At 41.4% G+C, this 25,728-nt stretch overlaps 1 protein-coding gene across 1 annotated transcript in view; it reads right to left on the reverse strand.

Annotated features, from left to right (window-relative positions):
* Positions 1–462: 462 nt before the first annotated feature.
* Positions 463–25,728, reverse strand: part of tcf7l1a (transcription factor 7 like 1a) — a 31,348-nt gene continuing 6,082 nt past the window's right edge. The window contains exons 4-12 of the mRNA XM_057321366.1: positions 14,313–14,396; positions 8,224–8,359; positions 8,027–8,129; positions 7,786–7,869; positions 6,107–6,250; positions 5,874–6,033; positions 3,390–3,497; positions 3,216–3,267; positions 463–2,969 (exon numbers count right to left, since the gene is read on the reverse strand). Of these exons, the coding sequence (XP_057177349.1) occupies positions 2,512–2,969; positions 3,216–3,267; positions 3,390–3,497; positions 5,874–6,033; positions 6,107–6,250; positions 7,786–7,869; positions 8,027–8,129; positions 8,224–8,359; positions 14,313–14,396 (1,329 nt within the window). The 3' untranslated portion in view covers positions 463–2,511. The remainder of the gene's footprint in view (positions 2,970–3,215; positions 3,268–3,389; positions 3,498–5,873; positions 6,034–6,106; positions 6,251–7,785; positions 7,870–8,026; positions 8,130–8,223; positions 8,360–14,312; positions 14,397–25,728) is intronic.

Consider the following 25,728-nt stretch of genomic DNA (forward strand, 5'->3'; position numbering starts at 1 on the left):
CAACGTCGCCGCCATATTGGGAAGGGCACGTCTCCTCAGTGGTTTTTCTGAATTAAAAAAAAGCATAACAACGTTTACATTTCTTTCAACCAATTTGTCCAAATTAGATACAACATCGCCATCTTCTGGCAAATCGCCGTTAACTCTTCTGAAGGACCCAACACTGTATTCAATATTTTCCCACTAGAGGGCAGTGTCGTAGCGCAACCACATGCATTTCTGTACTTTCGTTAACTCAAGAGAGTTGTGATGTTCCTTGCCACACTTCTTTTACTGTATTTACAGTACTACAACAGCAAATGTACAGTTTTTAACTACCTCTTGTTTTCACGTATTCTTTTCAAGTCTCTCAAAGTCCAACAGTATATATATCTGCCTGATGTCACCTCCACAATAATTTTCAAGGTTTACATGAATATTCCCACAACATAAAATCAAGCACACACACAAGCCCTGTTGGCAATCCATGGTTTTATTACACAAAACATCACAGCTTTTTTCTCAACGCTCCTCAAATCCATTCTTGGCATCTTCATTGTTCCTGCAAGACGTTACTTCAGGCTGGAATGTGTCACTTTCCAGCCTGACCTCAAATGGACTGTCCCGGTCATCTCCAAATAACACGTCCATTGCTTTGGGCCTTCAAGCAGTTTCCTTGCGAATGAATGAGCAAAACTAGTGACGCTACAAACATCCCCAGAATGTCTTTTGAACGAAAAGAACCAACAGACTATAGAAATTGAATACAGAAATGGTTCTTTAAGAACATTAGACTAAAAGGTTCTTCTACGCGGCAAGGAACCCTTTAAGCCCCTTTATTTTTCAACTTGATCCTGAGAACACTTGAACGTAGAAATTTGTTTGTGACTACTAGTGATGAACTACACATCTCTCTGTAGGGCTCATATGTTTAAGGTGTCCAGTTGGGTCACTTTATCTTCCCAGTGAGACCTAATTGTTTCTTGCTGGCAGCTATTGGTAGGGGTAGATATCGGTTCCGAAAAGAATCGATTCCTCGATGGCAAGGCGTTGGGAATCGAGTGTCGATTCCAAAGGTTAATGGAATCGACTCCTCTTTAAGAGCATTCATAAGCACAAGCCCCGCCCCTTAGCTGGTTTCATTTGTCAACTCAGTCACATCAGTTACTTTTCAAAAATAGTTCTGACTTTATAAAGATAGACAGCATTATTTCAACACCTGTTGGCACTATAGCATACTTGCATTTAACATTAAATGGGAAGACGAGAAAAAGTAGCAACAATAAAACGTGAGTATATTAGAAAGTAAAGAGAGAAAAAGGTCTTTCAGGTCTCTAGAGATTTGCCTGTCATTAACACTTACAACATACTCACAGTAGTCGTTATAAATACTTAGATATTTGTATTGCATGAAAAATATGTAAATTTCTTCAAATCTGTAGTAAAACCGGGAATCAAATGGGAATCGAAAACGTCAGCTAGGAATCGATTCTTGGAATCAATTCTTTCGATTCCAAAACTAGGAATTGGAATCGATCCCAAAAATTCTGGAATCAAACAGACCTAGCTATTGGCATCCCAGAGGCAGTAACCATGGCTTTTGGTCATTGATAATGAGATCTCAGAGGACACTTTTCAAGCCTCTTCTTTACAAACAATGGCATTACGTCAAAACACGAATAATTGTGTTGTAAACGTGTTGAAATTATTTTCATACACAGATTTTATATTTTGCGTTGGGGGGGACATTTGTAAACAAAGTGAGTTTGCAATCTTTCTACTTCACTTGAACTATCAAAACTATCAGAGACCACAACGTTATAAACTAGAGACAAAACTGACAGAATTAACCGCGGAGATATCAAAAACATAACGTTCAGGATTCTAAAACAATGGTTATATCATTTAGTTCCTGCAAAACCATGAGCTTTATATAGCTGGCACTTCATGACTTTCAACTTGATAAAGGAACACTGTTAGCTCCTCTGATACTGGGCCTGTTTGGAGTATGTGTTGCGTTATTCAGCCAGCGATCACATGCGGAGTCTTCAACCCCCCAAAAACACAAGAGAGCCTTTAGAAATAACTTGAGGTTTATTAGCTATGGAGTCTTAGGAGAGTCACACACGCAGGGTTAGGAAAAGGGTGAGGTGATACCAAATGAAAGGACAAAAAAAGAAAGAAGTAATGAAAATCAAACTCCTAACTACCGTTAGATTGAATTGAACTTTAACTACAAATTGCATTTTGTCGAGTTCGTCTTTAAGAAAAAAGGAAAAGAAACCTTTATACATATGTCTTTTATACAAGTAGCAACATTGGAGAATCACGTCGGAAAAGGCAACCGTAAGGCAATTTACAAAAAATACATTTTTGTTTCAAAGAGACGAAGCAAAATAGAGGGGTGGTCAAATATTGACCAATAATTACTCCTTTTCATTCTATCGTAAAAACGTGGTCTAATATCTATAAAAAGGTAAAAAAAGGCATTATACAGCTGTAAAAAGTTTCTCCTTGACATTGGTTTTCCATTCACTCCACTGGTTTGGTGACCAGGGAGAGAGGTTGTGTCTGCAGCAAGGCATGATGGGAATGTAGAGCTGCTTGGTGGAAAGGCGAGGACGGGGAGAGCAGAGACGGGGGCAGGCTGGTGAAGGGGATGGGGCGAGAGAGGAGGGCTGCCGATTGGCTGTGGAGAGAGATGCTGGGATGAGAGGAAGGAGACGGGGTGGAGGCAGAGGAACTTGAACCCGAGGCTCTCCCTGGCAGGGGGAAGTGCGGGTGGTGCGCTCGTCCCTCCGGTTTGGTGGTGAGAGACAGGGGCTGAGCCTGCTCCGAGTGAGTGGCGGCAGGGGCCGCCGGAGACGCCAGGGCGGCGGAGGGCGTGGCGGGCGAATCCAGCATGCTGCCGTGAGAGGAGGTAGGGCTGTCGCACATTTTCTCTGACGGCAGGTAAGACATGCACTGCTTCTTGTGCTGGGGCGAGAAACCTGTCATTAAACAAAAGAAAAGTGAACTCGTTTAACTACCAATTCACTTCAGATCTATTTGCAATTTAACAAACAGACATGCAAAAGAAAAAGCTCAAATGTTTCGTCATCTAGCTTCTACTGACAAACTAAAACAAATCCAACATGATCTGCGAGTTGAGTGATCGAACCACAGGAATGCTGGGAAAACACACAAGCAGCAGAAATAGGAAAGGGAGAGAAATACAGATGGCCCGTGACACGTACTCTCTGGTGCGGAGTCGGGTTTATTTTCTCTTTTCCTCTTCTTCCTCTTTCCCTGCGGAGAAACATGATTTGGAACAAATTAGATGCGTTTGATTAAGCGATACTCCTCGTGCTGCCAAAAACATAGGAAGCCGAAGCTCATACGTGTTCGGGCGGAATTCTGGGTTCACTTACGTAGTTATCCCGCGCAGACCAGCCGGGATAAAGCTGAGAGTGCAACTGCCGTTCTTTCCTGGCCAGGTCGTAGTACTTAGCCTGTTCCTCGCGTGAAAGCGAATGCCACTGCGAAAGAAAAACACAACTATAATGCACAAAATACTTCTCCTATTGCATTCGGTTTGAGTCATATTTCAATAATTCTGTGATGCTTAGTAGTAAAAACTGAATCGTAACTATAAAGTTTTAAAAATGTATCACTGTAGGCGGTTTCATTGGACGGAAGACAACTTCCTGTCTGCGTTTGTCTATCGGTCTGGCTAGTGGCTAATAATATACCCATTTAGATTTAATTTAATTGATATTAATACTAATTTAGATTATTTTTTATTGTATAATAATTAGGGCTGTATCAAATAAACAATTTGTTGAAATTCATTGCATGTTAAATTTTAATGGGTCGTGTAACTTTGTCGCATTTAAAGAAAACGTACGGGGCATTGACATCTAGCGGTTGAACTTGGTATCGCAGTCCAAATTCAAAATATTGGAGAGGCGAGTCTAGCCAAGAAACAGTTCTTCTTGAACTGAAGTTCCGTCCACAAACGTGTGCATGTGTAGTAACGTTTGTTTATGTCGTTGCTTTGAAACCGTCTGTAATGATGAAAAACTATACTGTTGGTGTGACTTTCAGAGCATTTCTTTCAGCTTATGAATGATAAAACACTGACAGCCAATCAAAATCCATGTGAATTTAAAGGGATAGTGCATTTAACATGTGAAAATACAAGCATAGAATAAACATTATTGTCTGTTTGTGTAGACGCTAATATAGTCATCGTTCTTTGTAACGATGTATTTGTAAAATATATAAAAAATGCACCTGCTATTGCATAAATATTCTTTATTCAATATATGAAAAGTTTGGTTCCAAAATGAGATTTTTTTCAATTCCAATTAATATCAGTCAAACTGCAGTTGGTTTGTTTTGATTTAAGCCTTAATAACTTACAGAGAAAAATACATCTTACTAACACAATAAAACATAATAAAAACATGATTTTTGAAAAACTTAAAAAACGTAGTTATCTTATTTTGGAACCAAAATAAAACCTTATTTTCTCCTTTAGTAGAAACACTTTCTACAATAACAACACATGAACACTTCTTAAAAGTTAGAAAAGGGGCTGCCGCAGAACACGCATGAAATTTCCTTATTATTCCCATCGAATGCTTCTCCCTTCTATTACTCCGTCCATTACCACGAGAAAATGTGAACCGCACTAATGCACCCCCTCTTTGTTCCTCCATCATCTAAACTCTCTCTGTAATGGAGATGTGAGCTCGTACCCTTCTGCCCAGGATCTGGTTTATTGCGGCGCTTTCTTNAAACTGAATCGTAACTATAAAGTTTTAAAAATGTATCACTGTAGGCGGTTTCATTGGACGGAAGACAACTTCCTGTCTGCGTTTGTCTATCGGTCCTAATAATATACCCATTTAGATTTAATTTAATTGATATTAATACTAATTTAGATTATTTTTTATTGTATAATAATTGTATCAAATAAACAATTTGTTGAAATTCATTGCATGTTAAATTTTAATGGGTCGTGTAACTTTGTCGCATTTAAAGAAAACGTACGGGGCATTGACATCTAGCGGTTGAACTTGGTATCGCAGTCCAAATTCAAAATATTGGAGAGGCGAGTCTAGCCAAGAAACAGTTCTTCTTGAACTGAAGTTCCGTCCACAAACGTGTGCATGTGTAGTAACGTTTGTTTATGTCGTTGCTTTGAAACCGTCTGTAATGATGAAAAACTATACTGTTGGTGTGACTTTCAGAGCATTTCTTTCAGCTTATGAATGATAAAACACTGACAGCCAATCAAAATCCATGTGAATTTAAAGGGATAGTGCATTTAACATGTGAAAATACAAGCATAGAATAAACATTATTGTCTGTTTGTGTAGACGCTAATATAGTCATCGTTCTTTGTAACGATGTATTTGTAAAATATATAAAAAAATGCACCTGCTATTGCATAAATATTCTTTATTCAATATATGAAAAGTTTGGTTCCAAAATGAGATTTTTTTCAATTCCAATTAATATCAGTCAAACTGCAGTTGGTTTGTTTTGATTTAAGCCTTAATAACTTACAGAGAAAAATACATCTTACTAACACAATAAAACATAATAAAAACATGATTTTTGAAAAACATAAAAAACGTAGTTATCTTATTTTGGAACCAAAATAAAACCTTATTTTCTCCTTTAGTAGAAACACTTTCTACAATAACAACACAAGAACACTTCTTAAAAGTTAGAAAAGGGGCTGCCGCAGAACACGCATGAAATTTCCTTATTATTCCCATCGAATGCTTCTCCCTTCTATTACTCCGTCCATTACCACGAGAAAATGTGAACCGCACTAATGCACCCCCTCTTTGTTCCTCCATCATCTAAACTCTCTCTGTAATGGAGATGTGAGCTCGTACCCTTCTGCCCAGGATCTGGTTTATTGCGGCGCTTTCTTTCAGGGTGCATTCAGCGACCACTTTGGCCCTCATCTCCTTCATATACAGCATGAAGGCGTTGAGAGGTTTCTTGATGTGAGGCTTCCTCTCCTCCTCTTTCTTCGCAGGCACTGAGGATTTCCTGTAATGTGACAGACAGATTTTAGGACAACTGGAAATGACCCGGGAGAGAGTGACTGAAGAGAGAGACTCACCCGTGTGTCGGGTTGCTGGCATTGTCGCCACCGGGCTCCTGTTTGATGGCAGGAGACACAATGGCAGGGTGAGGGATGCCCGTCTGGTGCAGGCTGTGAGGTGGATGAGGCACCATGTGAGGAGAAAAACGACTGGATACCAGACTAGAGGGAGACGGATTATTAATCTGCGATATTTTAAAACAAGCCAAACATGGTACTTATTGATTGCTACATAGATTTAAACCATGGTACACGTCTGTAAACGTTGGTAGAGACAAACTAGCAGACAGATTTAGAGTAACTACTGATAATCTCATATCATATCGGCCTTTCTAATTTAGTTTAGCTTCAATGTTAAATGAAGGAAAAGCTCACACCAGGAGCATCTGGAAAATTCTGCACTCACGGCTTCCAAACACATAAGAGCTAATACAATAGCAGCATTGTGGTTTTAACAGACAAAGAAAAAAACTGCGTTCCAATCAGTGATTTGTTCACTCTTGTTAAACGCATATTTCCACTGGACTTCAGCACTTCGCAGTGTCAAGCAGAAAAAGAACTCGATCTTGTTACAGACAAAGAGAAGAAGTCATAAAATATCCACAAAAGCAATATTTGGTAATAAATAACTAACATTATAAAATGTCTTGCGTTTCTACAAAGAGTTTAAATATGTGGAAAATGATCTAATATAACTGGATCATTTATTAACTTAAGTTTGTGCAACAATAACTCTTGGAAAGTATGTGGTTTTGTTCTTGAGTTAGGCAATGAAACTAGACTAAACTAGGGGAAATATGTCGTAATTACAAGATGAAATTCCTACTTGGAGCTGTTCACGAGTAGGAATGATCCATTTCTATAGTAACTCACATTATCTATTGTATCTTTTATATGTATGTATAATTATAGATTATATATTTAAAGTGATATTTCACCCAAAAATGAAAATTCTGTCATCATTTACTCACCTTCAAGTTTTTTTGTTCTGATAAACACAGAGAAAGATGCTTGTATATGCTTGTAATGTGTATAGATGTCTTTGTTCTGATGAACACAGGGAAAGATATTTGGAAGAATGCTTATAACCAGACAGATCTCAACACCCATTGACTCCCATAGTAGGAAAAATTACTTTATCATTTTCTTTGTTCTGTAGAACACAAAAGAAGACATTTTGAAGAATGTAGCCATTGATTTTTTTCCTACTATGGGAGTCAATGGGGGTCGAGATCTGTTTGGTTCAAAGCATTCTTCCAAATATCTTTCTCTGTGTTCATCAGAACAAAGACATTTATACACATTTGGAACAACTCGAAGGTGAGTAAATGATGACAGGATTTTCATTTTTGGGTGAAGTGTCCCTTTACATGATTAGTGTTCAGTTTTTCACGGAATTCAATACACATTCCTAATTATTTCGTTCATTTCCTCACAAGTAATATGCAACATCTTTGAGTAAGCATTACACATCAAGCTGTGGTTCTAAGAGCGAAACCAACCAAATTAAAGCGCACTTCAAAAAGCTTTCCTTCAGACCGAAAAAGATATCAGCGGTTTCCTGTCCTCTCTTCTCCCCTGTGCATTTTAGACAGGGAGTCACGCTGTCTGCGTCTCATATCTAATAATAGACGTGGCTTTAACTTTAAATCAACATGTTGGTGCAGAAACGCAAACGCCTGCGCTCTGTCGCATACCTAGACATGGAGGGGTTCATGGCCAGCGCGGGGTAGGGATGCCTAAAGCCCCCGGGAGGGATGGAGTACATGTGCTGGCTTTGCCTGAAAACAAAGATATGAACTATTTAGCAACACGACACTACAACAGCAAAATCAAAGAAAAACAGATGGTGTTTTTGGTGTAAAGGGGATCTTTTAAAAATAGCTACAAACTCCGTGACATGGTCAAGCAATGATGTTATGTGTGTGAAAAGCTTACTGAGGGACCAGCCATCCTAGAGGGTGAGGGATCTGCCCAACTGCCCCGGGAGACAGAGGGTAATACGGAGACAGCTCTGATGGGTGAGGGGTCCTTGGTATACCTGAAGAGAAAAGAGTCACATTAATTCGCCCCAAAAAACAACAACCTTGAAACATAAGGGAAATGTGACAGCAAGGACAGATAGTGGTGCTGACCTGTCTTTGGGTCGAGAATATCCGGCGATAGGTGAGACGGGGGCGTCCCGGGAGAGAAGTGTTCATTGCTGTAGGTGATCAGAGGCGTGAGCGGGTGGACGTGATGAGGATGTTGAACCACCGGCACCTTGTTAGACTAAAAACAGAACGAGAAAGTGTTGGGTGAGATTAGCGTGCATGTTTAAACAACCACAGAGATGAAAAATAGCCATTAGACCTCATTACTGGCGACGCCGGGGGGTTAAAGAACAATAGGTCTGGGCTGCAGCGTTTACTTTTCCCAAAGCAAAATAAACACCAGTTTACACAGGCATTTGACCAGCTGCGTGGAGGGCGAAAGAATTCACACCTAAAGCAACAACCAGGTAGCGGTATTTCACGCTGCCAGCTGCAGTAAATAACATAAGGTGGGCGGGCACATGAAAAGAGGCGGCGGTAACATGCTTGAAACACCTTTGGGGTTTTAACGGCGGCTATTATACATCACCTGTTGTATCAAACCACGTTAGAGGGTTTCGGCACAAAATTGCTAGGATACATCAGTATTATTTTTCAAGGGACGTCCACCCCAAAAATTCAACAACAAAAAAATTCACCCTCATGTCATTCAAAACCAGTATATGACTCTTTCTTCAGTGGAACGCATAAAGAAGATATTTTGAGAAATGTCTCAGTGGTTTTATGTCCATACAATGGAAGTCTATGGGGTCCAATGTTGTTCTAAATATCTTCTTTTGTGTTCTGCAGAAGAAAGTCATACGGGTTTAAACTGACATCGCAGAAATAAGCCCGACAGTGTAGTCACAATGAAGAGGCTTATTTCGTGATAACAGCCGGCTGCTTGCACATTATCACGCTTATTACACGGCTACTTGCCACATGAGAAAAAAAACTGTACATGAAATGTGAATTTGAAAAATTTGATCATTTTTACCGAATGCAGACCTTCCGTGAGGAAAAGCGGTTTACTTTCAGTTTTAAGGTAAGAAACGACGTTCAAATGTCATGAACACGCAATTTGGTTTAACCATTTGTAAATGTAATGTCATATATGTTATTAAAAGACATATTTGTTTTTAATTTATCAAAAAAAAACTGTCAAAATTATTTGCTGCATCTAGGTTACCCTGTGTTATTAGTTTTGAGAGGTTGTTATCTGGGAATAACGAACCTGCAAATGTCACGACTGGCCAATCAGAATCAAGCATTCCAACAAGCCATGTAAGAAGGGTTAATAAATGATGAATTTTATTTATTATGACTTCTATTTCTTTTCTACACTTTCCATCAAAAAAAAAAAAACCTTAGCTCTGTATACTGTGGTGGGCTGTATGAGACCAGTTTTACTGCACTTATGCTTTTTGTTGTCCTTATGTTGTTCCAATTGCTTCCATTGTTTACCTCATCTGTAAGTCGCTTTGGATAAAAGCGTCTTCTAAATGTAGGATGAATTATCCCTTTAAAAATAAAACTAATACACCTTCTACTCTTTTTGACTAAAACCAACCTTAAACAAATATTCCACATTGTGGTACCCACAAACTTCCATAAAGTTCTGGCCAAAAACAACCAACATACATTATCATATAATTTACAACCGCAAGTCCAGAACAAACTTCATAAATATAGCAGCGCCAATAAAATAATATCAGAAGCTGTGATGTGTACGTAAGCCGATGTGAGGTGGTGAGCCGTGGATTCAATGGGGTACTTGTTGGCTCAGGACGTCACAAGGGAGCGAGAGTGGAGAATGCAGTCTTGTTTCCTCCGCGCTAACCTTCCCCCCACCACAACGTAGGCAGTGGGTTTGACCTCTGCACCATCCAGCGTTCTGTTAACGTGAACAAGGACCGCATTGAGACACGGCTGGCTCGTGTTTCCCACAGTCCAAACACTTCCAGATCCTTCTCTGACTGTCGATCTGTCTGACTGTCTGTCTGTGCATAATTTTGAATTCCATCTGCCGACACGCACCGATCCTCAGACTCCCGGCAACTCAGGAGGACTTTCAGAGGGATCGTGGAAGAAAGCAAACGGTAAAAAGACGAGAAGGTAATGAACTGCAAGTTCAGTGCAAATGGAACTCTTGTCTCTCTATCTCGTTCTCTCTCCTGCCAAGAATCCCTGCTGCGTCAAAACGTCGGCCGTCCATCACAGACACCCCAAGAGCACACTGCCGCCAGACCCAGTCACCACCCACCAAACAACCTAGATAGGGCCTAACTCCAAGCATCTATATCCACAATTGGGATGTGTACTCCTGTTTGTTGCCACATCTCTTAGATTTGATGGAATAGGAGAAAAACAGTCTGACTACAGCATGGTGAGCTAGCTATAAACATTTGGAAGTATCAGAGCAAAACAAAAACATCACATCAACAATGGCAACCGTTCTGGAACGTAGGAATTCACCTTCAGATGGCAGCGATGAGATCTCAGCGCATGCTTGTCTGTCAACAGACAGATCGTTCTTTTGTTGAAACAAGTCGGGCAGTTCATCACGGGTGAAACTTCATAAATCTCCTAAATCTACCTTTGTGAGACGCCTGACCAGCATGACAGTCAAAAACAGCTGACAAAACGCCTCCCCAAACAGAAAAAGTGAGTCATTGTGTAAACACAGTTCCACCTTTTGCATCACGCTTAAGTTACTCTGACTCCAGAGTTCTCATGTACATATTTACCGATGGCCCTTCGTTCAACATTCAGTCAAAACGGAATGTTAAAAACGAAAAATTTCAAATAGCTCAGCGTTTTATACTGATGTTTATGTGTCGCATAGTCCCAGAGTCACGATGTATCAGCCGAGCTCCAGGAAAGCAAAAGATGACTTCTGGTGCCACCACATGGGGCTGTTAAGTCTGGAGCTCTGCTAAAACAAGCACACCGTGAAGCAAGAAGCAAATGTGACCTGCTGTTTTTTTCCTTTTGGCTTCACCTCCTCCATCTCTGACTTGAGTTACTGAGCAAACAGACGTTTGAGCAAGAGGGATCAAGACAATGAACCGCCTTGACGGTGGAAGAATGAGAGGCTGAAACATATTCATAAGCAGGATAATGAAATAGTTGAGAAGGGTGGACAAGCCAAAACAAGCAGTGTGAGCCATGCGTCACTAACAATAGGTGAGATTTACGATAATCGCAAGCTAAAGTCTAGAGCGTTCGCTAATCTCCGAGAAGTTCATTGCCTTTTAATGGATATTACAAAAATGAATGTATAGTTTGATCTTTATTCTGAATTCAGTCAATTCAAGCCTGTATGACTTTCTTCTGCGGAACACAAAAGAAGATGGTTGGTCACCAAATAACATTGGACCCCATTGACTTCCATTGTATGGACACAAAACCACTGAGAGATTTTTAAAAATATCTTCTTTTGTGCTACACAGAAGAAAGACTTTTATACAGGTTTTCCTATATACAGGTCTTGTCCGCACAAAAAAAGTTAAAAAGCCGATTATTTACTATGGATGCCGTGATGGTTTATAGTGGTAACAACCACATGATCTTGTTTTTGCATCAAAACAGTTTCCCATCAACAGAAACAACATGCCTTCACTGTGAATCATCAATTATCAATGTCTTGTTAGATCGAGCATCCATTTGTCACCAAACTTTTTAAAACAATTCGAAAATTGCCAGTGGACTCATGAGTAATGCCCGCCAGACGCCGACTGTCTCAAACCCTGATGTTCACAGCACAATGGGCTTCATCCACAACTGCATTCTTTCAATGAAAAACCTAAGTGGATAAAGATGTTCAACATTGGAGTCATTAGTGTATCATAAATGTTTCTTGACTACATAACGTGCATGACCTTGAGACACAATGACAGCTAACGTGGCTAGCTAAGAGTGAATTTAGCGAATGTACATGCTCGCTAAACTTGGTGGGATTTGATAATCAACATTTAGAGCTGATGCAGGTCTCTACAAGGGCTTCACCAACTGTAGTGCTTTTTCTATGAGGTTTGTGCTAATGCTTAAAACATAAAAATGGCAATAGGACCTTCAGTTAAACTACTGGCAAATGGTATTATTCAGTAGATAAAGAGCATACGGTTTTGAGTCATGTAATCCTAAAAAAGAACCTGTTTTTTTAGAATCAAGGATGCTACTCCCTAAAGATTTCACAGATCACACCAGAGCTGACATGCCTGAAGTTCCCATAATGCCTCACACATCACCTGCCCCTCTGCTCTGGTTTGATGTATCATTCATGAGGCCCGGGTCCAGATGCATTGTGTGGAGGGCGATGTGAGGACGTGGGCACAGTGCTGCAATATCACACATACACACACTCTCAGAAGGGCGCCAATGGAATGCTAAACAACCCGGTTCCTGAATAATTGAACCTTTCGGACCGTGCTGGCTCACCCCATTAGCATGCGTGCCTTCTGGACCCAATCTGTGCAGCCACAGAAATGGTTTCCACAGGTCACTCGTGCCCGCCCAGCAGCCTGGTGCGATTTCAGCCGGCCCAGCCATTCATTAAGAGCACAAAGAGACCTCGGGCAAGGCCAACTAATCCTTCAATCACCAGAGATTCCCTGAATCTGCACCACTGAAATAAATCTCAGATGCCGATGCCATTTAATGAGGAAGCAATGTCTGTTTTCATTATGGGCGAACTGTGGCGTTCAGTGTTTCGGATGAGTTTTAAAGCAAAGTCAGCAGTTACAGGCTTCAATGGTCAACTCATGTATAATTGAATTGAAATTCCCCCATTTCAGTTTTTCAGCCTGTCTGGAGACTAACAGAAGGATGCTTTGTGAAACACATGATTTGTAAATAAGACAAAACGCCAACGCTGCAAAGTGTCGGCCTGTGGCCCCTGTGTGTCGAGTCATAATGTCCGGTTATTGTAATCTCACACTTTAGATTGGATTCTCACTTGCAATCTCTTTAGCGAACACTCTAATCTTCCTGCACCCGGACCACAGTCAAGACCCTGTCCACACTAAACGCAGCTTTTTCTCTCCGTTTTGATCTTTCCTTCACACTGAGACCGCATTTTTGTCAACGAAAAGGGAGCTTTTCGAAAACGCACTCGAAAGTGGATACATTTGAAAATGGCGTTTCGCGTTGTTGTGTGGATGAGGAAAACGGAGGTGATTAAAAACGATGACGCGTTTTTCGTCATGTGACACAGTTGTTTCGGCTGCTCTCCTGTTTGATAGCATTAATGTCAGTTCATGCATACTTCAGATTGCATTTTAGGAGACGGAATATTTAATTGTTTGGCAGCGGAGCGTGAGTTAAATTTCACTTTCGCAGCTTTATAGTCTTACCCACAGGCAGCAACATCTCTAAGTTACCTCATACCTGTCCATCTGTTTGGGGAAAAAACTGTGTCTTTGCTCCACATTGCCACAACATAATAAGGCAAAAAATAAATAAACGCAGAAATGACACATGCTGACGTGTCTAGTGTTTTACTCATGCGCACTACAAGGTTTCAGTGTGGATGGGCAGCGTTTGGGAAACGCTTGAAAACGCTAGTGTGGACAAAGAGCGTTTTGAAAACGGAAACTTCGTTTTCAAATGAAAACGCACTACATTTACATTTAGTCATTTAGCAGACGCTAGTTTAGACAAGCGTGTCAGGGATCACTTTGTCACCATGGCGCAGGTTCAGTCCGTTGAGCAGACACCCTCCATGTTCGGAGGGGTAAAAAAGTGCCTCAGGAATGGATTAGCTGCCATTTGGAGCGAGCATTCCTGAGGTTCTCCGCCATGGTGTCTGGAAAGGGTGCAGCAGGTCAAAAGTTGGGTCACATGAGTGCCCTAAGGGGGTGGAGTGGCGTGAAAAGTCCGTTGCTTGTTGACACTAAGAGCGACAACCTTAAGCCCTCAATCTAAGCCGGGTTTCAGCTAAAAGCTAGTCGCGCTTGTGTGGGCAAACCACCGGGCTGAGTTATGTTTCCTGTCGGTCACACTGAAACACGTTAAGCTCGACTACACCAATTTAAACAAACCACTGCAATCATTAATTTGGTTTCAGACCAAAACTTGGCCTTACAGAATGTTTAAACAAAGACGCATATGAATTAAGAGCACAATGTGTTTGGTTTTTGTCGTGAACTTACTAAGTGCCCTGGTGTGGGTGATCTGGAGTCTTTGAGGGCCGCCGTCCCAGGAACGTCAAGCAAAGGCCATTTCATTGGTAGATACTGTGAAGGAAAGAGAAGAGGAGTCAAGAACCACCCAAAGCATCCAAAAGGAGCTCAGCATTGCATAAAAAAACCAAAACAATTTTGTTATTAATTCATATTTATATTGATTATTTAAGGGGGGGTTATTTCACCATTTATTCACCCTTAAGTCTTTCCAAACCTGTATGACTTTCTTCCGTAGAAGACAAAAGAAGATATTTTGAAGAACGTTGGTAACCAAACAACACTGGACAATGTGGTCCAGTGTGGACTGCAAAACCTCCGAGACATTTCTCAAAATATCTTCTTTTGTGTTCCACAGAAGAAAGAGCCACATGGTAACTTCGGGTGAACTATTCCTATTTTCTTTGCCTTTGTGCCTTAGCTCCTAAACATAAATTCCACAAGTCCAGCTGTTCTTTGTCTTCATTCATTTGAAAGCTGCGAGATGTACACCAAGTGCTGTTTAACACCTGTGAGCATTAACCGAGGCAGTTTGGGAGACGGGAGTATTCGGGCCCAGGGGACGGAGCGAGATGTGGAAGTTAAACATGATTTAGACTGCAAGTCCCAGCATAGTAAAAGCCCAGCTGGATGGATAGTATGTGAGCATGAGGGAACAGCTGGGAAGTCCCATAATGCACCGGGAGAGGAGAAAGACAGGGGGGAAAAGTCAGAGCCATGCAGAATTTATGGAACACAACAGAGATCTCCCTCTATGTCCTTTCTCTATAAATCAATGAGAGAATGCAGAAAGTGCCATTGTGCCGATAAGAGTGATGTGGAATAAAAGGCGGGACAGGGAGGAGACACAGACAGTGATGCAAGAATACACGTTGTTTAATGTACAGACCCTTATAGGTCAGTGCGCACATGTCACAGTTTGATGCCTCTCAGCTTTTCTGGGCCTCTCGCGCTCGGCGCTCATACGATTTTCAGCAGCAATTTATAAAATTGAGTTTTTCGCCGCTGCACGGACTTGAAGTTTCCGGCGAGGCCTGGTCATCTGGTTTGCGTGAAGTCAAAGCATATCAGATGTCCCTGCGAGTCTTTAGGGGCCGAGGAGACATCTGCTTTTAAAACATATGAACTCCAAGAACTATTTTTTCAAACAATATTTATGGTACTTCACATACAGAGTTATCTGACAAATGTAATGTGAAAACCAGTCAAACACACGTTTGTCAGACGATTTTATCCAAAGACTTGCAGTGCATTATTCTTCGCACAAACTGTTATATATTCTGTTTTCTCAGACCTCAAATGCTAAGAAATACGTTCCTATTTACTTTTAAGCTATACAACAGTAATGTTTTTCTCACAGTTTTCGTGTGTCTCGTCATGCTGTCAGTCTTTCACATTGCTGTTTTAATGAGGTTTGATTTTGTTGAAATTCACTGGACTGGAATGACCACAATACATCTAGCAATGCTGATTAAATAAACATTTGGAATGGTCTCTTTTCTTCAGCTGTATATATAAAGTATTAACTTACCGTCTTAACTACTATGAGTTCCTCCAGCTAGGGCTGCAGCTTTCAATTATTTTAGTAATCGAGTATTCTACTAATTTTCCATCGATTAATCGGGTATTCGGATAATAAGTACTTTTTCTTTATTAAAGAGCAACTCTAAATATACAAGAGAAAATAAGACAGGTCTCTTAAAAAAAAAAAACTAATTTGTTTCCTTTTTAGAAAAATTAACATATTTATTGCTGAAATTGCATACATTAATATCTGTGATAACTAAACCCATTTAGTACATTCCATTGCCATATTAAATTCAAAATGCAATATAATACAAATGTATAAATAAGAAACATAAATAAAAATAGAATAATTTCAAAGGTAAACAACTAACTTCAGCTTATGCATGATGCATTTAGTTTATCTAAATTAGTTTTAGTTTCTTTGTTTTTACTATTAAATAGTAATATATTTGTCTACATAAAAATACCGAGTTAACCGGACTTTTATTTTGGCAGGTTGTCGGAAGACGCTCATTTCTTAGTATGTCTGTTTCTTCACTCAAACAATAAAATGTTCGTGAAATAAATTCTCAGAGCAACTCTGGAGATGAAGTTCATGTCCTCACAAAGCGCAGACGCAGACAAATTCATGAGCATCACGCGTGTAGCACGTTAAACTGTACAGTTCATTCACTCAGACAGCAGAACAGACAGATGACGTGTAAATAACATGATTCGGCGTCCAATAGTCCGCATCTAGTTTGATGGACTCAATGCAGCCGGTAAACAAGTTTCACTCGCAAAATAGACTAAAACTAAGTAAAATAGCAGTTCACCATTTAAATACCTATCACTTATTTATCAGCATGAAATACGTATGAGCAGACTAAAATGCGAGTGTCTGAAGGTGAATGCGTGAGACTTGAGAGCCCTGTAAACATGAATCGAGTTTAGCGGGCTGTGCGTCAGTAATAACGGTCCGTGGGGAAACGCAGCGCTCCGTGTGTACTGTAGTTAAATGGATTAAACAAAGCTTCGAGGCAATTTGATTTTTTGTATTCAAAATACTCGAGGAATCGTTTCAGCCCTAATCTCGTCCCAAACCAAAAAGTCGTTGTGGCACATTACGGGTTAATAATGTCATGTTTCTTTCTTAAAAACATCATTCATCACAAGTAGAATTGTTGTGAGGAAGTCTGGCTAAAAGCGTGGTCTAAAAATGGAAAAGACATTACGGTCCGGGGGGGGGGGGGGTTCTGGTGCGGAAAACAAAACAAGTTTATGAGCAGTGGCTGGTACAGTTTCCTTACAGCTGGCAGGATGAGCCAAGACCTAGTGATTTGTTTGCGAGGTTCACTTTCACCTTCTGCCTTCATTGTTCATAATACATTTGATGAAAGACAGGCGCAAGAGTTCAGCATCTAATTCGGACGGTGCTAATATCTGGCCAGGAAACCGAAGAGAACGACTTCAAATCTGTGCCGTGCTTCCAGGGCGGCGTATGGGACTTCTTTCAAACCTTTATGAATTTATTATCCTTGTCCTTCAGCAGAACACACATTTTGTCATACAGGTTTGAAATGATAAGAGAGGAACCATCCTCAAAAACATTTCGTTTTTCCGCAGAGGCCTCGTAGAGCTTCTGGTATTCACCGCTGCGGTAAACTGGATGGATGACCGAAAGAATACAATCCGCCTTCCTCACGTACCCATCATTATGCCACCTGACAGACAAACTTCGCATACTATCTTGAAATACAATCTCTGCCTTACAAACACACACACTACAGGACTGCAGGGACCTGTGCCCTGCTTTTCCAGAGACGCAAAGAGAGATCAGCCAAAATAAACAGTCTAGGGGTTTGGGGATTTGTATGCGAAAAACATCATTCCAGGAGCAGATGCTTTGCAATGTGCAACATTGACTTTGTGGTTGAGAAGGAATAAGAACAGGTTTGAATCCTATGAAACACACGTGTCAAACTTCAACAAATGTCAAATATCTTACAAATCGATATAAAGCTATGAAATGAAAAACACGTTCATACCTCAAGAAAAACTCAAATATTTCAATACGATATTTTGTAGGGCTGGGCCATTTTTTTGTTGAAAAATCGATTAAAAGTTTTTTAAATGCAGTCGATTCGATGTCGATTTTTTTCTTTTATATTTCCGCAAACACTGAACATTCATTAACGTGAATGTTATTGCTACTACTATCCACTAGATGTCACTTTTATTTTTATAACGGGTGCATGTCACAACAGGGAGCATTATAGTTCATTCATTGGGCAGCTAATTTTGTGAAATTTTGTTTGTTACATCTTAAATGTAAAATAACCTGACCCTGTTTGATCAAGGTATGTGACGGTTCTGTTTCAATATACCCAAGTGTACCCAAAAATAAATATACAAAGATTTATATACAGGTTTGTGGCTCTTGCTTTCTTTTTTTAATTCACCATGGTAATCTGATGTTTACTGATCTTTTTTAGAAATATCTATAGGATTTGTATTAAATCTGCAATCATTGACTTGAATCGAGAGCTTGTGAATCGGAATCGAATCAGAATCGATACCCAGCCCTAATATAGTGGATCAGGGAGACGGAATAAAGTGTTGTTGTTTAAAGGGAAAGATCACCCCAAAATAAAAAAAAATCTGTCTCGATTTATTCACCCTCATGTCATTCAAAACCTGTACATGACTCTTTCTTCTGCAAAACAACAAATAAGATATTTCGAGAAATGTCTTTATGGTTTTGTGTCTATACAATGTAAGTCAATGGGGGCCTATGATGTTTGGATACCAGCCATCTTCAAAACATTTTCTTTTGTATCCCGCAGAAGAAAAAAAGAGGTTTGGAATGACATGAGGGTGAATAAACGATGACAGAATTTTCATTTTTTTGTGAATTATCCCTTCAAATACTCGCTACGCTAGAGATGACGGGTCTCTTTCACAGGATTATGACAATGTAAAACTTCACAAATGACTCCATCACGGCAGTCACATACTTGAAGAATTTAAGCCTTCTGTCAAAACGTACACCAGACGACGCTTCTGTAACATAATTCTCAACAGAATATACGTCGCAGCAACTTTAAGTTTTGAATACCAGAGATTTTAAACGCCATACCTCAAGTGAAGAGCTTCATCGTAACGGCAGGACTTTCTTAGAAAAGAGAAAAATAAATCAATCTTAAGACGGTGTCATGTAGGTCATGTCAATCATCCTAAGGATGGCCTACATTTCTCCACAATGTTTCCACACACACACACACTGCAAAACTCTGGTGAAGCATAAAGGAATCTATTACCATCTCAGCATTACTGTAGAACAGTTCATCCAGACAAAAGGTTCTGGATTACATGCACAGCTGCTGATGCGGCTCAGGGCTCGGACATCACCTGTGCTCATTGATTTATGCGAGCGACACCTCTGGCTGCTCTTTTCTCTGCCACCGGTGAGAAAAACAATAGGCCCGGCAGGTTACGGCCCTCCCTCACCCCAGGATGGCATTCAGGCCTATTGTTTGTTTTAGTGCTCTGGGCTTTTCTGATAATTAAGTAAACAATTCATAGGCAAACGACAGCCCTATCTGTGCTAATTGGAAATTAATTTGCGGGGAAGGACGGCCGTTTCTGACCACTGCAAAACATGAACGACATTTGAGCCTCTCTGCCCTGCAAACCACAAAGATGGGGTCAAAAAACACCTCGGGAAACAAACAATGTTAATATGCAAAAAAAAGTGAGTGCGGAGGTTTACCTCATTAAATCAGATTTATTTCATTACAGAAACAATAAGCTGTTGGACCGCAGTGGTTTAACCAACAAATCACCTATTCATCCACCGATCACTTTAGGAAGCAATTCTGACAACGTTTCGAGAACTTTAAGCTCCAAAGGATCAGCAGATGCTAATTTCGTTTCAGGTATGTTATCCTAACCCGACTGCTTCTAAGCACCCCATTCAAAACAAAATCCCAGTAAACCCAGTATAAACTGCGCTTTCCATTGCACACTGAAGAGAGAAAATATATATTTATAATACCAGTCATCATATTGGTTATCAGCCATAATATAAGAATTACTGGCTATTGGTATCGGACTATTTATATAGTGGTGCATCTCTACGTCTGTTTAAAAAGATTGTCTTTATAACTGCACCTCAAAACTTTTGTCTCTCTATCGCCATCTCTGTCTGAGGTTTAAAACTGCAGGTTGCCTTACATCCTCAAATGATATTAAACTGACACGTCCCGGAAATGTGTACCGGACAGCCCAAAAGACATTGTTCTTTTGTAGACTTTCTTAATAATGGGTTTTTGTTTCATTTAAACGAAAGGTTACCGATTGCAGCACTACCAAAAACACGTCAAGTTTTTAAAATGCAAGTCAAACTCCAAATCAACCTAACGTAAGAGCATGTATTTATAGATTTCTTTCTGTAGTCACCGCTACTGGCTGACCTGCTTACATGAGCCGTGTTTAAAGTGCCTCTTTTCATCCCCACAGAACCAGGCATGGAACGACTCATGACTGACAGTTGCTCTCCGAGTTCCCATGGATACTATTGTGACCTCACTGATAACTCTACTCCCTCCATTTACTGCCTACTTAAAGAACTGGTTCAGAGGTCAGCCATCCAGAGACCAGGGGTTTCCATGGTAATGCGTCCCGTTTCGGGAGGGCAAGAGAGATGGCAAAGTTTGCATTCAACAGGCGTCCGAAGAGAAAGGTTGCAGAAGAAAAAGAACCACCTTCAGGAGACGCCTATAGTTTCCCGATCGAGAAAAACACTGAAAACAAACGTCGAATAAATAAAAAGTGGAGCACGCACATTAAATTATTCTTCAAACGTGCATTTTGACGTGTGATGTTTTTGAGAAGAAAGCACACACAGATGCTAGTCAGCATTGTCTGAGGAATAAAAGAGTTACTGTGGCGCGAGAAAACAGTAGGTCAAATAAAACGAACGCGTAATTACGACCACGAGAAAGTAATGAGATGTCTGCTGGAGTTCTGTTTCCCTGCGAAAGCGAAACGCAGCCACCCCCCTTAAAGTCACTTACGCGGTTCCAGTATTTTGGTATCTGGTTACAACGCTAGACTAAGTTATACCCAGGTTTACGACTAACAGCATGGGCTTGTTAACCCACAAGCAGCCAAGAGGCTTAAGAAAGCCCTGCCTTTCACCTGAAACAACTTTTAACAATCATGTTCTATAATTCAACTTATCCAACAATAATAACACAAGTAACACTACTGCTACCAATCATGATTCATAGCAAACCAGACTAGTGTACATAATAAATGTATTTTAAAATGTTTGGCTATATGACACATGACATACAAAGTGAGATACACCACTTCTTTCGTCTAAAATCTGAGAGCAAATTACATTTCGGCAGGGCTGCGTTGCTCCTAAAGACAGATAAAGTGAAATAAGAAACAGTCTGAACCTTTCTCCTTTTCTCAAATTCTGCGTTCATAATGAAGACAAAAGCCTTATTGTGTTCGCGCTCTAGAACCCCCCCACCAGCACACACACACACACACACTTACTCAAACTTCACCCCTTACCCAGCACACCCCTCCTAAACACATCAAGCCCAACCCGGCGTCAAAAGCCCCAAAAACAAGACATCATGGCGTCCAGTTAAAAGGCACAAAACTTAAAGGGATACACTTCACCCAAAAATGAAAATCCTGTCATCATTTACTCATGTTCCAAATGTGTATAGATGTCTTTGTTCTGATGAACACAGGGAAAGATATTTGGAAGAATGCTTATAACCAGACAGATCTCAACCCCCATTGACTCCCATAGTAGGAAAAATTACTTTATCGTTTTCTTTGTTCTGTTGAACACAAAGAAGACATTTTGAAGAATGTAGGACAGCAAACTGTTCTGGGGCACTTTTGACTACCAGTGTTTTTTTTCCTACTATGGGAGTCAATGATTGTTGAGATCTGTTTGGTTATAAGCATTCTTCCAAATATCTTTCCCTGTGTTCATCAGAACAAAGACATTTATACAGATTTGGAACAACTCGACGGTGAGTAAATGATGACAGGATTTTTATATTTGGGTGAACTGTCCCTTTAAAAACGGCTCACTTTCTTTGTTTAAGACAAACCCAGCTCCAAACGCAAACAAACAACCTTATTTTTTATAACCTTTGGGCTGCGAAATATAAACTCGCTTCTACAGCAAAGGGAATGTGGGAGCGAACTCCATTTCACAGAGGAAATTGCATTCATCGCAATTAAATGCAGGAGAGAAAATAGCGCAGCTTTTTGCGATCAGATTAGGGTTATCATACTTTTTAGACTATTAACAAATGTTTCTTATTGGGCAATGGCTGTCTGGTGGTTGGGGGGGGTGCGGTGACACAACATACTACCGACACAAAACTCGCAATAGCAAGCGATAGCACTCTGCCCTGCCTAATTTCGAAAACGTTCTGCCTTGTCAAACCAGTTCCTCCTGCAAACAATTAGTGCCGGACCGTGTGTGCGAGCGTGCACGTGTGTGCGCGCACGTTTGGGACAGCAGGAGGTGAGGGAGTGAAAGACGAAAAAAGAGACAGATAGAAAGAGTGTGCAGAGAGTGGAAGGGGGACTGGAGCGCAATTATAGTGGGAATTTATGGCCTGAGAAACAATTTATAAATCACTGTGCATGGGCTAACGCAATCCAGATTTCACTGCTCGCAGCTGTAACTGCTCGAAAGTACACACGGCGTGTTTGTGCGGTTTTCACGAGGTCGGGTCTAGGAGCTGTAGGGGGGCCGGGGAGGTGGGGTGGGCGAGCACAATCGACATTGGCCGCGACAAACTGTGGGAGTATTTCAGAGATGCGGTGCTAAGAGCTGTTAACAATTGCAGACGCAAGTATCAAATCTAAACAACGTGCTAACTGGCGCCTGGGTCACAAATTAAAAACACGAACATTGTTGTAAACGAGCGTCGGTTCGCAGCTTAACGTCAACAAACGGAGAGTTTTGGTTTACAACAACGAAGGGGGCAAAACTATTGGAAAGGTGACGACCTTTTGGGAGTTTATGAGAACGCTAAAAATTGAGTATGGGTTCTGTATGAGTATGGGTTCTGGTTGACGACCACGTCGGCAATGTTTCTGCATTGTTTATTCACCCTCGTGTCATTCTAAAGTTCATTTTTTCTATGGAACACAAAAGAAGATACTTTGAGAAATGTCTCAGTGGTTTTGTGTAGATAGAATGGAAGTCAATGGGGCCAATGTTACATTACATTAACATTCTTCTGAATATATTCTTCATACAGGATTGAATTGAGATGGTGGTGAATAAATAATGAATTAATTTTGGGGTGAACTATCCCTTTAAGAAATGTAGCTTTCAAACAACGGAAGTTTATAAGAAAATCTCCAGATAAAAACCTCGCCTGTTCAATCCATTACAATAAGGTACTCATCTGGAGACAAGAGTAAACCTCTGGGGGTTTCACACAAGCCCTCAACTGCGCCTCTGGGTCCAAACTGCAGCTCTGCGAAGGGAGGGGTGGCCCATGCCCTTACCGACAAGACCCAGCTGGATAAGACACACACTCGCCCCTACAAACAAAACACATGCATACATGCACAAAAGCTTGCGGCCCTATGTGAACACGTCACGAGACAATGGAGCTGCTCTCAGCCTTCAGGTCTACTTCGTCTGCCGAGGACCCCCCAACTCCACACAATGCGGGGTTTCCTCCAATCACACGGTCGCACTTTTGTGCCAGCGGTTATGTCACTTCCACTCCACCAATCTGAACGTGCTAGACTGGGGCGGCCAATGAATGTCTGAAGCCAAAAGAACTGGAGCGCGTTTTTTTGTTTTGTTCTTTTCTAATTAATCATCACACGATGGAAGCGTCGTTTTAAGAGGAAGTGAGCGCCGGGGTGTGTGTGTGTGCGCGAGGCAGGGGAGGCAATGTGGGGTCTGACAGCACAGAGCACATCCTAATGGAGAGTTTGGACGGGGAGGGGGAATCAACTGTCAGCCCTGGAGCGCAACGATGACCCCCCCGCTGGAACTCTGGTGCCCGCTCAACTGTGAGTCACGTCAACAGGCTGTGAACCTTGACCTCTTACCCTGACTGAAACCATGTGAAGATGTGTCTCACTGTCAAACCACAGAACACAACATCAGTGTACAACTGTTCAATAGATATTTTATCTAGTGCTTGCATTTAAAGTCTTCAACAAATTTCAGATTAGTTAGTCGTCGATCGGTTTAACCACGAATGATTCTTAAACGGTCACATTTTATCACCCAAATAATGAACATTTGGTTACCACACATGAACCCACACTGCAAAACATCCCGAATACGATTCCCAGACGAACAACAAATCCAGCATTTTGACAACCGTAAGCCTTTGTCAAACGAACGCCAAATCTGACTCTAAACGTCTCGGACGCATTTGTCAACCGTCGACTTTGTCTGCGTGACATTGCTTGAATTCGGCCTTTGCAATCGCTGATGTCTCAGGGATTACGGCTTCGCCGGCGCGGAGTGTTTTGTGGATCTACCGTGTAGCTCTCGGTCGCCACCCTCTATGCTTTTGTTCAGCTTTTCAGAGCCATACTGAACAAGTGAAAGACTTCTATTCATAAAAGCACCCATACACTCCCTGCCACCTCGGCCAAGAGTCACTATTGAACAGCCCTCATTTCACACGAGAATCGGGGCTGCCTGCCCACCCCCGAGCCCCGGCCCACAAAGGGCTCGTCCACCGATGACTCCCTGAAACAGAGAGAGGCCTTCAACGCCGACAAAGCAGGCAGAAGTTTACGGACGACGCGTCACAATAACCCATTTAGTCAGCAATAATGCCAGCGACGCCTAGACGGAAATTTTAGGGCTTGATCATTGCTTTGCTGACATTGAATTTATAACTTTTTTTACTTATTTATTTATAATACTTATCAAGTTTCAAGAGCAGCCATGCGGTCATTGATCGGAAATCCTCACAACTGCAGATTAAACTTCTGAGATACCCATCTTCCATCGCCCCACTTCTCAGAAATCGCCATATCGCAAGAAAGCGATCAACGTGAGAAGTACATCTCACCCTACGAGAAAATCCTGATCATGCTCATTTCAGATCTCCTTCAGCTGTTTCTGCCTTTGGCGAAGCGGCGGGCACAACGGGGCCATGTGAGACCGTGAAGGGTTGCGATGAGATAACGCGCTATCGCTGGGTTCACTTGCTTAGCTATCTCACAAACACGCTCCTGGCGACTTGCCCACTTTCTCACCCACCTGGCACCCGCATCCCCCCACAGCTTGCTAAAAAAATTCCCCATAACGCTTCACCCCAAACTCCCCCCTCGAACCCTGCTTCCCCCCTCCCCCGAGGCCCCAGGAAGCTCTGACTGCAAGGTAATAACTGAAAACAGCTGTTAAAAATACCAGACTGATGAAGCCTGAAGCCCCCCTACCCCCTTAAACTTTATCCCCGGCACAATCAAGTTTTATTAGCATGGAGTGATGCATGAAGTCAGTGCGCGGCTGCGAGCGAGAGCTTGCCGTTTTCTGAAGGGAGGGAAGGAGGGGGAGGAAATTCAGCACGGGTCGCGCAACCCAACGTGAAGTGGGTTTTGATGAGCGCTGACCACTGCCGGCACAATCTTATCAATGGGGAATGAGGTCAGAGGCTCGAACGTGCTCGCACACACTCTCAAAGCCAACACGGAAACTTCAGCAAGGCCACAGAGAAAACAATCCCGGTGCTCACGACGGAGAACATGCTCCAAAAAGATTATAATAATTGCATTCATGCTGCTTTTTCGCATTCCAGATTTGTCTTAGAAACTTTACGACTGCCCAGAATTTCCGACATAC

The sequence above is a fragment of the Triplophysa rosa genome, linkage group LG22 (assembly GCF_024868665.1).
Source record: "Triplophysa rosa linkage group LG22, Trosa_1v2, whole genome shotgun sequence".
NCBI classification, from domain to species: Eukaryota; Metazoa; Chordata; class Actinopteri; order Cypriniformes; family Nemacheilidae; genus Triplophysa; species Triplophysa rosa.